Raw genomic sequence first — 16,870 nt, 5'->3', positions numbered from 1 at the left:
AGGGAAAGGGTTTCATGACAAGATTCACAGAAGTGAGGGTGACAATGTATGTAACGGGCATTAGACAGCAGGGTCAGGGAAAGGTGCCTGCTCTTCCTTCTCCCATCTTTAGGCAGCTAAATACCTAGCTCCCCTTTACTATGTAGGAGAGCACAGTAGTTGTCCCTCCTCATCCTCATTACTATATTTTCCCCTAGACTCAGCTGGGTTTTCATTATTAATCTCTTCCATTTTGACCTTCTTTCTTGTTCTTCTCTGTCTTTATATTTTGGTCTCCTCTTTTTCTGCAGGTTTCTGTTCTGATTTTTCTGCAATCATCTTTTCATTTTTTCCCTATGCCTCTCTTTGGGTTTTATCCATGTGTGATGTAGAACACCCTCAACTTCCATTGCATTCACCCTTTATCGTTTGTCCCTGTCTTTGTACACTCCTTTCACTCCATCCCCTCTTTCCCTCTCCTGTCTCCAGCTCCCATCTCCTATCTCATCTCTTCCCAGATTTCTTTCTTCTGTCCTTCCACTTTTTAATGTGTTCCTCAATTACCCCATGTCTCTTTCTCTCCCTCTATTCCACTCCCCCAAATCCCTGTATAATTTCTCTCACATCCCCAAACGTCTTCATGTTTCTGAACCCCATTATGTCTCACTCTCAGATTTGTTGTAATGCATCTCACCCCCAATGTCTCTCCTTCAAGTCATCCAAGGGTATGTTGCTCCCAGTGTCTCCCCCACCCAAACCCTAATTGGTTCCAATGTCTCCCTCCTTCACTCTCTGTCTTCCCCAGTATCTCTCTACCCCAGTGTGTACTTCTCCATCTCACAGATGATGTGTTAAAATGGGGACACTTTAGCAGCCTAAAGAAAGAGGAATTGACCTAAGATGCACCATGAGCAGGCCAGAGGAACCAGGGCCCAAAGAGAAGCTGGGGAGGAGAGGACAGGGGACTAAGTGGTGTCCCTGTAATCTGCTCCTTCTGCTCCTTTAAAAGGCAAAGAACTGCTTAAATCCTGATGTTTTTCTATGTTCTTGGGCAACAGGCTTCTATCTCAGGAAGAGCTCTATTTCCCAGAACTTCCCTTCTTGCTGCTGATAGGATTATTTTTTAAACTGTAAAAATTTTATCATCAACTGAGAAAGGAAGTTTTATGGAAATAAATTTTCATAAATAGTAGAGCAAGATATGACTAAATTACTGGCATGAGTACTGAGATGAGCACAAACATATTTACTTGGGATAATTCTGATTAATTACTGATTCTAATAATACCTAAGAATACAATTTTCAAAAGTGCTTAAGTCAGTTGGGAGTTGTTAAGCCCTAAGTCACTTAGGCCCTATAGAAAATTTTACCTTTAGTAACTTTTTGTAAAAGAGGTCCCAACACCAGCACATAACATTCTTTCCATTCTCTCTTTATTCACTTGTTGTGTTGGATCTAAAATATCCTTTCTGTGCATCATCATAAAGGGCTTGATTTATTTTCTGTTAAACACCTGGTTCAGACTTTTTAGAGACAACCATTCTGTCCAAATTTGGCTTAAATGATTAGATATATACTGTAATTTTGTTTTTCACACTTATGGTTTAACCAGCTCCCTAAAATTCTGCTTTCGTCCTGTTTATAGGCCAATGATCATTAAATTTGCTTTTACAAGAAAAGTGAAAAAGTTCCTTTTTCCAATATTACAAAGAGTAAAAATCCTTCTCCATCCACTTCCTTAGCCCCCAGAATCTCTCAACACTTCCATTCTGCTTGCTGGACCAAGCACTCACATTACAGATTTAAAACTATGAAGTCCAATGGTGTAAAACAGATCTCTCTTCCTACAGTCTGATAACTTGCCCATTTTATGTGCCACTGTAAATTTCTGTTCTGTAGGTAGCTATTGCTGTGTTAATTGCCTGATTTTGGCAGAACAGGTGGTCCCAGACTTTCTCAATATCTTTATCAGCTGCTGTGAGATCATTAAATGGTGTTGCAAACACACTCGTGCTCCCAAGAACATCCTGTGATGGTACTATAGGAGTTCCAAGATGGTACATGCCACGTATATGGTCTACGCCTTTTCCAGGCTCTGACTATTCCTATCTATGACAATTGCTGTTGCTGTGATGGCATGTGACCTTGGAATGCCAGAAGTATTTTGCAGACCTTTCATAAACATTTCACTTCAAATATACTTAACATAAGCTATATACCTCCAGCCTCATAAGAACATAAGAATGGCCATACTGGGTCAGACCAAAGATCCATTCAGCCCAGTATCCTGTCTTCTGACAGTGGCCAGTGCCAGGGGCCCCGGAGGGAGTGAACCTAACAGGTAATGATCAAGTGATCTCTCTCCTGCCGTCCATCTCCACCTTCTGACAAACAGAGGCTAGGGACACCATTCCTTACCCATCCTGGCTAACAGCCATTTATGGACTTAACCTCCATGAATTTATCCAGTTCTCTTTTAAACCCTGTTAGAGTCCTAGCCTTCACAACCTTCTCAGGCAAAGATTTCCATAGGGTGACTGTGCTCTGTGTGAAGAAGAACTTCCTTTTATTTGTTTTTAACCTGCTGCCCATTAATTTCATTTGGTGGCCCCTACTTCTTATATTATGGGAACAAGTAAATAACTTTTCCTTATTCACTTTCTCCACATCACTCATGATTTTATATATCTCTATCATATCCCCCCTTAGTCTCCTCTTTTCCAAGCTGAAAAGTCCTAGCCTCTTTAGTCTCTCCTCATCTGGGACCTGTTCCAAACCCCTAATCATTTTAGTTGCCCTTCTCTAAACCTTTTCTAATACCAGTATATCTTTTTTGAGATGAGGAGACCACATCTGTACACAGTATTCAAGATATGGGCGTACCATCGATTTATATAAGGGCAATGCCGATAAAGGAGCTACAGCATTCACATTCATGACCTCTGTGCTCAGATTACCAGATGTGTGCTAGGCAAGTATAGTAATTAAAACACCCAGGGCCAAAATCTTCCTTCAGATACATGCTCACAACTCCAATTAACTTCAGCAGGAGTTGCTCCCATATATCTGAGGGGAGAATTTTGTCCTCCTTATTCTATCAATACAAATAAAAGTGATCTAAGTAACAGTGTTAAATGACAATCCTTCAGCATCTAACAACATTCAGTACTGCAGGGCAATATACTTTCATTTACACCAGGATAAATCAGGAATAACTCAGTTGAATTTAATCGAGATTTACACTAATTTAACAGAGTAGAATTTGAACCAAATTTACATCTGCAATTTCCCACAGTACAAAAATGTGATGTTGAGATGGATGTAATCAAAGCCATTATGAAAACCCATCTGTAAACCAAATTTCCCTTTAACCCCAATCAGAAAATATTTCCAAAGGTGATATAATACTTTTTAATAGTGCTAATCCATTTTTTAGCTCTAGCCTCTAGTCTTAGTTATAAGAATATTTTGGACTTTTTCAACACTGCCCCTGTTCTTCTGTTTAAATATTCTTCATTTCTTTTATTTGTTTTACCATCTTCAGTTTAACTTTGTTCCTAACATATTAATTAGTTCATCTGATTTCATATTGTACATTGAAAACAGAGACATACAATGCCTATCCCCCCCAAAAAATGTTTCAGGAGAAGTGCATCTGTCCAAAAATTACTAACATAAATTGGGCATAATTTGCCCTGGAACACATGCATGTAATTATCATTGAAGTCAATCTGAGTTGCACACAGGTATCTGAGGGCAGAATTGGACACAGGTTAACACCTCCTCATTAAGACCATGAGATCAGATAGATCTAACTATTTGAACAGGCTGTTTTCTTTTGCAGACTTGCAATCCATTCCGTTGTAGTTCTGCCACTGATCTACTTAATAACAGTAAGGAAAAACCCTTTTCAGTTTGCCATAGGGATGGCTCAGGCACTTCTGACAGCCCTCATGATCTCCTCCAGGTAATCAAAATAATTTTTTCCCCTCCAGCATTAATATACTTTGTAATCATCATCTCTTTAGTTTATCTGTTGCTCTGATTTTATTGCTGCCTGTATTTCTCATCCTGATCTCACATGAACCATTGTAAATCCATTGGGTGTAAACCTAGAGGAAGTATTACTCTTATAATTATTTTTTATATAGCACCCAAAAGTGTGCTGTTGACTACAATGGAGTTATCCTGGATTTATACCAATGCTTTTGAGATTAGTTTCTAGTCTCTTGAGTGTAAATCCAGGAAATAGTGCTGTAAATTAGTTCATTGCTCACAAAATAGCTGAAGCTAAATTGTGTCATTGCTTTATTGTGTTATTTTAAGAATAATTAAAACTTTCAGTTATTGTTCCAGGAATTAGAAGAGATGGGAATTATGATTTCAATCCAAGGGACAAACTGTACTTTCATTGTATGGGCACAATTCTCCTTTACACCCCAGGGCAGAATTTGACTGCAGTTTGGCTTGGGGAAAAAAAAAAAAGTACATCAGATTAATAAAAAACAGGCATCCTAGTGGTGTGGTGCTTATTTGTTTGTTTATTTATGACCCAGTTCAGCAACTTTGCCTGTCACCTTTCGCTGTGCAGAAGAAAAAAACCATGTCGACAAAAGAATTACCAGATTTGTTTTACCAGTCGGAGCTACAATCAACATGGATGGAACAGCCCTATATGAAGCTGTGGCAGCTGTGTTTATTGCACAGCTTAATGACTTAGAGTTGGATGTTGGCAAAATAATTACCATTAGGTGAGGGTGATACCATAACATGAGTTGTGTTATTTTTGTTACTGAATTGTGGATTTACTTCAGGCACCCTAATAGAATCTTGCTGATTTCACACCTGTCATTCACACCACTTAGCAATAAGAGTCAAATGTTCACCTCTTCCACAAATCCTCAGTAAATAAGCCTTGCACAGAGGACCTATCTAGGAATTTGGGGTGGGGAACGAGGTAGCAGTGCATGGGGCCAGAGTGTCTGGAAGCTGTAGGTACAGTAACAGCTGAAGCTTGCAGTACACCCCCAACCTGGACATTTTGTCCAGTAGATCTGCATACTTTGCAATCCCATTGGCCATGCCCCTTACCCCTTCTAAATTCCTCCTCAGTGCTGCTGTTTAGACAGCTCCAAAGCCCCCAGGCTGGAATAGTCACCATGGTGATTGCCCTGTGCAGCAGAACCATGGTAGCTCCATAGCCTGTACGCCTTGTTTGCCTGCCCCAGGAAAGGCCAGGATCTACCCCTAAATGTGATCAGCCACTATGTCAACAACAATGCTGATAAAAACATCTGCAAATGATAGAAACCCAATGGGGCCCTGGATCCCACATGCCTCTATGCAGGTATAACTCCCAGTGAAGTATGGGATTGGCATGAAGAAAGATTTTTAAACATTAGTTTTATATTTCAATGAGCACACAATTCTGAATGTAGCAGAGAAATCCACGCAGGAGGAGGACATTTTCAAACTGTCTTTTCACTGATTTGTCTGGGATTTAGTGTCACAGCTACTGCAGCCAGCATCGGAGCTGCAGGGGTCCCCCAGGCTGGACTCGTCACCATGGTGATTGTGCTGAGCGCAGTTGGGCTGCCTGCTGAAGATGTTACCCTTATCATAGCAGTTGACTGGCTTCTGTAAGTTTAATATATTCAGCATTTAATTATTTCAGTAGTGTATTTTATACATGGTGCATGAACATCTGTGACCGGACTTTTAACCTGAATTTATTTCTCCTTCTAACTAGGCTGTTCAATAATATGTTTAAAAATTAACTAGAAATAAAGCTGGTTAGAGATAACACTGCCACACATCTGATTTGTAATACAATTATATAAGCAACATCATTGTTAATCAAAACAGCTAACAGTCTGATCAGATCTGGGCCCTTTTTATTATTCTTTTATGTGAAGATGACATACAAGGCCAGATTTTGATAAAAAAAACAAGGACCAAGATCTGTACACTCTATACATACAAAAATTACCACAATTGCATATGCACCTCAATAGTTAAATACCTGTTTATACCCCCATGTGCCCCAATTCACCAATGCAGTTATGGTAACTGCATATACAGAGTACACAAGAAAATGGCCTCAGTTCATGAAAATCTAACTCAAAATATACAGACTACAAAATGTAACTAAGAAAAGAACTGTAAGCAAAAATATCCATTTCAATCAGAGGGTATTTGTAAAATAATGTTATGGTAGTTACATAATTTATTTGCAGTAATCAGATGCAAGCCACAAACATAACATTCCAGCTAATTTTCACAAAGCAAACCCTTTACTTCTGTTATTTTTGTTTTGTTTTAGAGGGGAAAAGTTCTAAGCACATGTCCAATGTACAGTCGCACAGGGCTTCTGCAGTGGCAACTTATTTCCTGCATGAGCTGCTCTCCACACTGAAAGATCGACATGGACATGCCCCTCCCACCCCCCACACACACCTTGATTCCCCCTTTCCAGCTCATGAAAACTTTCCTGATCCCGTTAAGCTATTTTTCCAGGGGAGGGACAAAGATCTCCTGGGAGCTTGTCATGTGCCTTTTACTCACAGACCTCTCTCCAGGAAGAAAGGTCTCAAAAGTGTTGGCCTTGCCCATTTGGTTATCTTGGGGCACCCCTAATGCCAGGTGCTGGACTGATGGAGGAGAAAGTATCCTCTGATTAAGAATGAGACACCCAAGCCCCAGGGAAGCAACATGATGAGGTGCTGGAGTAGAAGACTGGAGTAAGATCCTGGGTCCTGACTGTCATGGATGTACAGTGTTAGCTGGAGCAGAGCAGCTGCTCTGTGCCTCAGTTTCCCTATCTGTCATTTGGAGATAGTGGTGCTACCCACTTTGTAAGAGGCTTAGAGACCTATAGGTGAAAAGTTTGACCAAGTATTACTCTTAAAAAAAAGGAAACCATAGCAGGAAAAATCTCTGATCTGTGAGCCACCCACTTTGTGCAGCCATCCATTCCTCCTGTGTGTTACAGTCAGACAGCTGATGGCTGTCAGAGTTATAACAGGATGAGCATTTCTATTTCTGTATTCCCAAAACAGCCAGATAAAGTCTCTCCAGGGTCGTCTTAGCTGTCAGCTGCCTTAATGTTGCCTGAGACTCTCTGGAGTTGTCAATCAGTATCTGCAAAGTGGGCTAACAGATGGGGGAACAGTGGAATCCTCTCCCTAAGGCCCTGTCTAGACTAGGAATGTAGTATAATTTATAAACACAACTTAGCTCATGTTTTTATACACAATCTATGTCCTAGTCTAGACATAGGCATACAAGCGAGGAAGAACCACTGATGGTCTATGCCATCTTCACTGAGCCACAGAAAACAAATGAACAGGGCAGTGGGATTGTCATTTGTTTTTATTATTATGAAGTGTTTTGTACTATCAGGGTCCCATTAAATTTAATTTAGACATACAAAGCTCCCCTCAATGAACAAAACTCCCATCCCCTCACCAATGGACTGATGCATCCAACCCACAATGGGGAGCCAATCTAGGACAACTCACACATAACCTATCTTTGTTTGCATGAAAAGTGTTTGGAAGAGGTCAGAATGCTTTTACCAGAAAACCCTCCTCTGGGAAGTGCTATGCCCTTAAATAGAAAGATTTTTCAGTGCTAAAGATGCCTTTAGATGGCTGTTACTGTGCTACCCATAGTAGTAATGTGACCAGTCCCAAACTCAGGAACCATAAAACTTTTATAATACCACATACCATATATTTCATAGGGCAGATTTTCAAGACCAGACCTTCCTACCCTGGAATCTCCTAAAGAAGTTTGTTGTTGCCATAGCTGTTAAACCAGGACCTGTGATCTTCTAGTTAACATCAGCAATGTGAAATTACTTGAAAGGAAGAGAATCTAAATGAGAGAGCACCATGCAAAAGAAAAGATGGGCTGTTCCTAAGGATTCAGTATAATCACAAAATTCTACACTATGTGCTTTTAACCAGTGTACTGATATTTACAGCCAGTTAACTTTACTGCACAGTGCCTGTAAATTGGTAATATTCCACCTCTTTTTAAGTTAGTGTTTTGTGTCTTATGCAGATTCTTTCCTCCCTTGAACTTTGGATTCTGCAATCTTACATTTATATGCACTGAAATTTGATTTCCTACCACTCTTAAGCAACAGTCAGTTTTAGTACAAATAACACAAAACTGGATCCATAAAGTAAAATCCCTTTATCAGCAAAGCTCTAAAGATAATGACTAATGATAGCACCTGCATGGCAGAGAAGAGGCAGCTGCTTCTGCAGTACCTAGCTCTGCAATGAGTCTGTGCCAAACAAAATATTTTTCTGATTCAATCATCTTAAATAGATTAATTCATTTTTTAAAATGTAATTAACATCAGGCTGATTTTTCCACCAGCGTGTTCAGATGGGGTTCAGCATGGGTGTACTGCAGGCCAGGGCTTGGGAAGCGTTCCTGTGCAGAAAGAAGCCAGAATTTTCCAGCTGCGCTCCCCAAGTGAGGAGTTGCTAGCCAGCTGGCAGCAAAGGGCTGTGTTTCTGAGTGGGCTGAGTTAGCAGCCAGGCCTCCCACACCACCTCACCCGGAAGGATTTGCTGAAGGAGCACACAATTCATAGTTCATAGACTTTAAGGTCAGAAGGGACCATTATGATCGTCGAGTCTGACCTCCTGCACAATGCAGGCCACAGAATCTCACCCACCCACTCCTGTATCAAACCTGTGTCTGAGCCATTGAAGTCCTCAAATCATGGTTTAAAGACTTCAAGGTGCAGAGAATCTTCCAGCAAGTGACCCGTGCCCCACGCACAGCTTCAGCTGGTGCATATCACATAGCATACCACCAAAGTCAGCAGAGCTATTTTACACCAGCTGAGGACCTGAGCCTGTGTCTTTCAAAAGCTAATGCAAGGGCTGCTCTTCAGTGTGCTCCCCCATTTCCCAGAAGCATTCCACCTACACTATGTTAGCGTAATGCCTTCAGCTAGCACTGCTCCTCTCCCTTCCTGCTCCCAGCACAGCTTCACCTCTAAGGGTACATCTTCACTACAGGGTTAACTCAGGCGCTTCCTCGTGTGATACATGGTATCCATACAAGAGTATTTTGTGAGTAGAACATAAATACACTTCACTGGTGTTTGCAATCCCTTTGTATTTGGGAACATTTGACTTTTTATTTGCAAGAATAGTCACAAAACTACCATGAATAAACATTTGTGCAAGTATTACCACCAGAGGCACTATCATGGCCATTTTGAAAAGCTTCTTGCCTCCACCCCATGCACTGGCATCAACATCCCTCAAAGTCTCAACCATGCAGAGGTCACATGGAAGGAAAGTCTTCAGCCTCCAACAGCTGGCGGCAGGGGGAACAGACACACTAGTTTTCACATTCCCTGTCCCAGTTCCATGCCAATTTACATCTGGCCCCAAATTTCAAACTACACTACACGACAAAGTATGGTCACTCCTCTGCCAAGTGGTAGCATTATTATTTATTATTAAGCAGCAAATTTTGTGCCTTTCTGGTCAGTTTCTCATTGTAGAGGAAACCAGTGACATGGTGCCCAGCTATTTTTTAGTGTAATTTGTTTTATGTACACTTCAGACACCTGTTTTTAAACAGAGATAGACAAACAGCACACAGGCAACCCCTCTTTCTGGACTCTCAGCCAAAACTGCCCTCTTCCCAGGGAGCAACTCTGCAATGAAAACTGATTCCAGTTGGAACGATTAAGGCAGAGAGCAAACTCTCCAGCTGGTCACCAGAGCTCCCCCGCCCCCTGCAAAAAACAAAACAAAAGCTTCATAATAAAACAACCAACAGCACAGCATTTCTTCAAAGACTGGATAGTGCTCACATGAAAAAGAACTTGTAAGAAAGCTGGGCAAAAAAATTTGGAGGAATAGTTATTCTCCCCCAAAACACAGTTTTGACCAACCATGAACTGTGTCAATTCACTAAATAGTACTGACAACCCTGCTCCCCTCCCACTCTCCCCCCAAAAAGGCTTTTCCGGACTCTGATGCATTGCAGCAGTGGCTTCTCTTATAACTTTTAGCCCAGTTGGTAGGGCACTCACCTGGGTTTGAGAGGCCTGGTTACAACTCTCCCCTTGGCCTGAAGTCACCCACATTGCAAGATAGTGTCCTGGCCATTAGGTTAAGGGATCTCACCTGATTATACTGTTCGACTATGTATAAACAGTCATTGGAGCAGGGACTTCAACTTGGGTCTCCCACATTCTAGCAGCACTCTAACCAGGTATAGAGGCATTCTCACTCATTTTTCCTGCCCCTCTGACTTTTCATTGTCAATACAACAGACAATGAATTTGTTTAGCCCTAAACTGACTTTTTCAATTTGCCAGAATGTTTCACAATTTTTAGATGTAGTTTGACCTGAACTGATTTTCTTTTCTTTTTTGGGGGGGGGGGGGGAGGAGGAGTGGGAAGATGGGGGGGTGGAAACAGGACAGAGAATCAAAAAAATCACTTGTTTGCCGAGCTCTATTTGTAAAATGACATGTAACCGCCACCTGGTAACTTCTGCCATAACAGAAATGTAATGTTACTTACTGTTTCTAAAAAATCACTTTTTAGTACCAATAATTCCAAGTTTTTTCAAATTAATATTGCCTAGAGGAAAGAGTGAAAAAATTCTGCTCCTAATTCCTACACCAGTGAAAAGCCAAAGTAAACCCACTGGAGTTACACCAGTATAACATCTGGCTCAGTGTCTACAGTATAGTTTAATTTTAAACTGATTAATAAAAAATATTTGTATTTAAATAACGTACAGTTTCTAAGAAAGCACATTGGAACCAGAAATCCTGGCATGTCTAACACAACATTTTTACTCCATAGGGACCGGTTCAGAACAATGGTAAACGTCCTTGGAGATGCCTTTGGTGCAGGGATTGTGGAGAAGCTCTCTAAAAGAGAGCTAGAGCAAATGAATGTCTCTTCTGAAGTCAACATAGTCAATCCTTTTGCCTTGGAAACAACAATACTCGATAATGATGAACCAGAGACCAAGAAATCCTACGTCAATGGAGGTTTTGCCATAGATAAATCTGACACCATATCATTCACCCAGACATCACAGTTCTGAAGCCTACAGTTCCGCTGGCACTGAAGGATAATTAAGAAAAAGCTAACAACAAACTTGAGTATATTTGATTTGATACACAGACTTCCGGTTTTTTCCCCACTGTTTGGATTCGCAGCATTTGGTCCCTGTGGGCAAGTTGTAAAATGTGTCATTTTTTAATCCTGTAAAATGGATGAGGCTTTGGAATGCCTATTTGGAATCATCTAGCTCATAAGCTGGATGTTAGAACCAGGCCAGTGAAGTGAAGCAAATGTGCTTCTCTTGGGCAAAATGCAGTGCTTCGCACCTCTCTTCCATTTCCCCACTCTCTGTATGGAATTCTTCTTAATATTTTTGCCTTTCACATTTTTACAAATGACACTGCATATAAAACACCTACTGTAACTTGATAATGTGCCAAATTGTTCAAACCAGCTGCAGAAGTGAACAACACATAGGACAAACAGTTTTAGAAAGAAAACAGGCCTTAAGGGTTCTGCAATAAGTGTTTTAACATTTATGAGGTTTTATGTTGCTTTTATTTTAAGCATTATGGATGTTGGAAGTTATTGGTCAAGGAAAAGCTTCTAATGTTATATAGTTGATTTTTCCGCCCTATGAATGCCAACAGAGAGCAGAACTGAACTCTGCATGTGAAGCAAATTGCTACAGGTTTGCTCTTCTTATACTTGAATGAATTATTGCAAAATGAAATTCTCTGCCAACTTAGGTCCACTTTGATAGTTTATTAAAACATCTCGATTGGAAGTAGCAAGAAGACAGCTTCAGTATTGTCCATTTTTTATTTTAGCCTAGTATTTCTCAGATGCAGGGCAGGCAGAGGTCATGAAGATTAAAATAGCTACTCCTAGGGTGACTTCCAAATCTTTTCTGCTCGGAAAAAGGAGGACATAATATCAAGTGTAGATGAGGCACTCCTTTTTCTAGAGAGATGCTACTGGCTAGCTAAGCTTTTACACAGCTAGTTTGTTTGTTTGCTCCTTGGTTTAACTTCTTGGTTGAACATGTGTTATTTTGCAGCTGCAAAAGCCCTATGCCCCACCATTTCAGTGCCAAACCCTACCAGCTAAATCATACTGTTTTATCAAAGTTTCTGGACTAAGGAAGCCGTGTGTTTTAGTGACTTGTTATACAAAGTGACGACATCACCATGGGCTTCTTCATAAACACATTCCATAATGTCAAGCATTCTATACAATGCTGGATACGATATTTCCATGGTGCAACATCATTCCCCAGAGGGAGGAATCGCTGTTAAGAACAAACTGTTTGCCTTGCATATCTACGTCATGTCAACCATCTGATTTGCAGAGCAAATTGAAATTCATACCCAAAAGTCTCTTTTTTCTTAAATAAGCTTGTAGTAAACACAAAATTACATTTACATGCTGTCAAAATATTCAAGTTCCTGGATTGTTAGATAGTAAATTCAACTCTACACTTTTGTATTTACGTAAACCTGGAAATGTGCCAAAGAGAACTGAGAAGAAAATAATCCTTATGGTAGGTTTTGATAAATTGCACCTTAAATTAAATCTGCAAGACAATATCCTGTATGTATTTAAAATAAACATTGTAAACTATAACACAGCGTGATTCTAAAGTAAAAATACTGATATGTTTATACAAAATAAAGGAGTGTACAAATTAAGTAAATCAATGCTTTACCGTGTGCAGAACTAGTATATAAAATCTTCATTTGTACAGCATTGTTAATAGGAGGAAAAAACCCACCAATTCCCATAGTTGTCTATAGTGTGCTTTGCCTTTTTTTTTTTTTTTTTAAAGTATTTTTTTGTAACCAGCCTCTTATAAGGCACTATGGATACTGTTCCCATTGTGATCTAAATAAATATTTATTTCATTATTTCTCCATCCTACCATCCCCTCTTCATCCCTCTGTGGAATTCTGTATTTCTCCTGTTATGGCAGGAAGAAACAGATGAACTGCTAATACACTACTAAATCGCTTTTGCTCGCAAACATTTGTCATTTTACTATGTATGGATTGCCCTTTTCAGTAAGGAAAGCAGACTGTTCCCTCAGGGACCCAATTTTAAGACGGCAAGCAAAGCCTTTACCTACAGAGGGGCTAGGGGAAAGGATCCGTCTATCCAACACATGCTTTAGCACTAAGGATCCCATGCAGCCAACCTGCAACTGATACTGCTAGGTATGGGGAGCCGCAGCACCAGACAACGTACCCATATACTGAAGATATTAAGTCCAGGAGTGCCCGTCCTCACATGTAGTTTTGGCCACATAGCTTGTTAGTGTGTGAACCACCAAGTATAACTCAAGCGCTTGCCTTCTCCCTCCACATTATCCTGCTGAGATTCCACACCAAAAATCACTTCCCTTGCATGCAGGTGTGATTCCTTCTTCCAGGGTTCGCCACATATCTGGCCCCCCACACAAGGGAAACAGAATGTTACTGCTGCCTTCGGCCCTTATGTGACTGCACAAGCAACCTCGGAATTGGACCCAACACTCTTTAAGTGGCACACGTGGTTTTAGCTATGCCATTTCCACTGAAATCAGTGGGAGTCACTTGTTCATAATCATGCACAACTCTTAAAACCCTTCAGGCTGGATTGTCCAAATTTAGTGAGACTGGAGGTCTCAATGGAAACCTTTCTAGGAACTAATGGAGAAGAAAGGGACTTCAACTAGTTAGCATATATGATACATTTATGTAAACTTTAGAAGATAAAAATGAAGCCACACAAACATGACGTGCTATTTGCTTATACCTGTATCTTCCTTGAGAAGAACAGAAATTGCTTATTGTTTGTTTTCACCAGCAAAAAACTGCAGACTAACAGCTTTATCCTTCCTCTGGGTTACAGGGGTTCAGGCCCCATTGGACCACCAGATTGCACCTGGACCCCTCTCCTTTAGAACGCTCTGTGTGTGCGCACACAGGTGCATGTACGCACACCACCAAGGCCTAACCAGTTTGCTGAAGGGATGGGGCCATGTTCCTAATGTTACCTTGTAAAGGCTAATGCTAGCTCTACCATGGAGCAGTGGTTCTCTGTCCCTCCTATGTTGCAGCTGGTACCTGAGCACATATGCAAAGAGGTCATCTGGCTTAGGGATGTAAATATCAGTTTTAAAAGTTAACCAGTTAAATGATTAAAATTATATCGTTTAACCAGTTAAGTGTTAACTGATGTCGCTCCGGTGGCGGGCTGGCGTGGGGTGGCAGGGGCTGGGATCCCACTGAGGCCAGGGCCGCTCCAGCCCACCAGCATGGCTGGGGTCCTGTGGGCCCGCCCAGCAGGGGCCGCTCCAGCCCACCTGGCCCAGTAGGGGCAGGGCCATGGTCCCGCCGGCCGGCCCAGCGCAGCCATCCACAGGGGTTAATGGTTAAGGTCCGGTTAACGGTAAGCCTAATGCTTACCAGTTAACTGGTTAACCTTTTACATCCCTAGTCTGGAGGTGGGGTAGGGGGGAGAAAAAGCTCTTGGCACCCTCCCCTCATGTGCACCTGTGACGGACCAACCACAATTGGCACAGAAAGTGGAGTGATAACCACAGTTGGGAGTGATAACCTAGAGAGTGTTGAGTTAGTAAACACAGTATTACTACAACATTTCTACAGCCTGGCGATCATTATCACCACTTTCAACAACATCAAAATGGCACCAGTGCACGTTTTGTTTTATTTTAATAAGAAAGAAAGAAAGAAAGAAAGAAAGAAAGAAAGAAAGAAAGAAAGAAAATACAAATATATTTTAAATAATAAAGAAAGACGAGTGGTGGCTATCATGGATTTTCCTATGACCAATTCCTGGCCCCACCAAAGTCAAAAGAATAACTCCCACTGGCTTCACTGAAACCCAGCAATTACCATCTAAAGAGCCATATTTTGCCCTTTCGTTTTCACACAGAAGTTCCCATTGAAACTGAGTTGTGCCTAACAACAGGTCAGAATGTGACCCAGAGGAATTTGCTGATCTCATTTAGCCTTGACAACGAAAAGAAAGTGGCAAATACCATTCTAAACAAAACCTTTTTCTCTCTTCCAAGCCTGCTTCTTTTCTCATCTCCATCACTTTTACTCCTACATTGCTCTGTATATGGTGTATGGTGGTGTAAGTCAGGAGGAAAATCAGGCCCATAGACTTTCATACAGTAACACACACACACAGTCTGTGCATTCTTACTGTATGCTTCTGCCTGAGAATACATCTCCAGGGTACACAGAAAAGGGTGACAGTGGAACTAGAGCATAGAGTATTTCAGTCTAACCCTAAATTTTAAGTGTATCACCACAACCAGTCATGGTCTCCCTCTGTAACAAGCACCGGATTTGTTACTGTAGTTACGACATGCTGAGCAATTATTAAATGAAATGAGGAAGTCAGTGTCCAGTCTCTTTTTCTTAGCAAATGGGTGTCATTCTTTAAGTTATGCTCCCACTTACAGCAGGTAAATCCATGGCAATTTCATCATGATGGCAGAAAAAGTTTTACTGTTACTATCTATTATTTGTATTAATGTACCTAGGAAACCCAGTCAAAGATCTGGGCCCCATGCCGTACAGATGAATACTTTAAACTCCATCCACTGTTGGTCATGGCTGCAGTTGATAGCATGGACTCTGAGCATTTTACAACTCTCCGTTCTGCTTGCTCATTGTTTTCCTGCTGCAATAGCAGGGATTTTTTCCCCACCTGTAGTTGTAGTATATTAACTAGAAATATAGCTGGGGTTCTCTTTCTCAGCCTGGAGTGCTAACAGGGCCGTCCCTAGGAGGGTACAGGGCCCGGGGCAGAAGTGATGGATTCGTCTCTTCCGGGACTGACCGCGCTGGCCAATTGCACCAGCCCGCAGGGCCCCCCCAGAGCGTGGGGCCCAGAGCGGTCTCCCCGATTTGCCCTACCCAAGGGACGGCTCTGATCGCTAATGAATACAAAAGTCACAAAATGGCATCCTACATTGTTAAGAAAAAAGCATTTGTCATGCAAGGAAACCCATGATTATTAGTTACAATTTACTAAGCACAAGGGGACAGATTCCTAAAAAGTGTGGCACTTATGGATGGCTTAATCTTGAAATCCTCTCATGTGAGTGACAATAACAGGGTTAGGCTCCTGGTCTTTATAAAATGAAAAAGCAGCAGCTCAGAGCTACACAGCAGCAGTCAGATGGATAACTAGTTATCCTACATACATGTTATTGTGGTCTCTAGTGTGATACAGCAGGGCCAGAGGGGAGCAGGAGAGTGATAGATGGGAGGTATACAAGCCCCAGGATGATCAGGGCCTTATTCCCTGTGGACTGAGGAGAGGAGAGGAGACTACAGGTTAATTAGAGCACTTGGAGCCAATTAAGGCCCTGCCAGAGACCTAATAAAAAAACCCTTCTTCAGTCAGACAGGAGAAGGGACAGAGAGCTGATAGTAGTTTGGTGGAGTACTGTTATTGACCAGAGGATCAGAAAACCAGGGGAAGGGAAACCCTGCCCACGCAGAGCAGAGGGACTCCCCAGGCACAGAAGACCAAGAGAAACCCTACCCAAGGGGAAAGAGGGTAAGAAGCCTATGAAGCCTTGTATAAGTAGGAGCATTGCCAGCAGATCGAGGGACGTGATCATTCCCCTCTATTCGACATTGGTGAGGCCTCATCTGGAGTACTGTTGTCCAGTTTTGGGCCCCACACTACAAGAAGGATGTGGAAAAATTGGAAAGAGTCCAGCGGAGGGCAACAAAAATGATTAGGGGGCTGGAGCACATGACTTATGAGAAGAGGCTGAGGGAACTGGGATTGTTTAGTC

At 41.6% G+C, this 16,870-nt stretch overlaps 1 protein-coding gene and 1 long non-coding RNA gene across 2 annotated transcripts in view; one reads left to right on the top strand and one right to left on the bottom strand.

The window, feature by feature from the left end:
- The window catches only part of SLC1A1 (solute carrier family 1 member 1), a 70,249-nt gene extending 57,435 nt beyond the window's left edge, over positions 1-12,814 (top strand). The window contains exons 9-12 of the mRNA XM_039545736.1: positions 3,825-3,947; positions 4,537-4,731; positions 5,485-5,619; positions 10,840-12,814. Coding sequence (XP_039401670.1) covers positions 3,825-3,947; positions 4,537-4,731; positions 5,485-5,619; positions 10,840-11,086 — 700 coding nt within the window. The 3' untranslated portion in view covers positions 11,087-12,814. The remainder of the gene's footprint in view (positions 1-3,824; positions 3,948-4,536; positions 4,732-5,484; positions 5,620-10,839) is intronic.
- Positions 1-16,870, bottom strand: part of LOC120408607 — an 87,944-nt gene that overhangs the window by 56,551 nt on the left and 14,523 nt on the right. The gene's annotated exons all lie outside the window — the stretch shown is intronic.

The sequence above is a fragment of the Mauremys reevesii genome, linkage group 6, assembly GCF_016161935.1.
Source record: "Mauremys reevesii isolate NIE-2019 linkage group 6, ASM1616193v1, whole genome shotgun sequence".
NCBI lineage: Eukaryota > Metazoa > Chordata > Testudines > Geoemydidae > Mauremys > Mauremys reevesii.
Note: the sequence above shows the minus strand (reverse complement) of the source record. Positions and strands in the feature narration are given on the sequence as shown.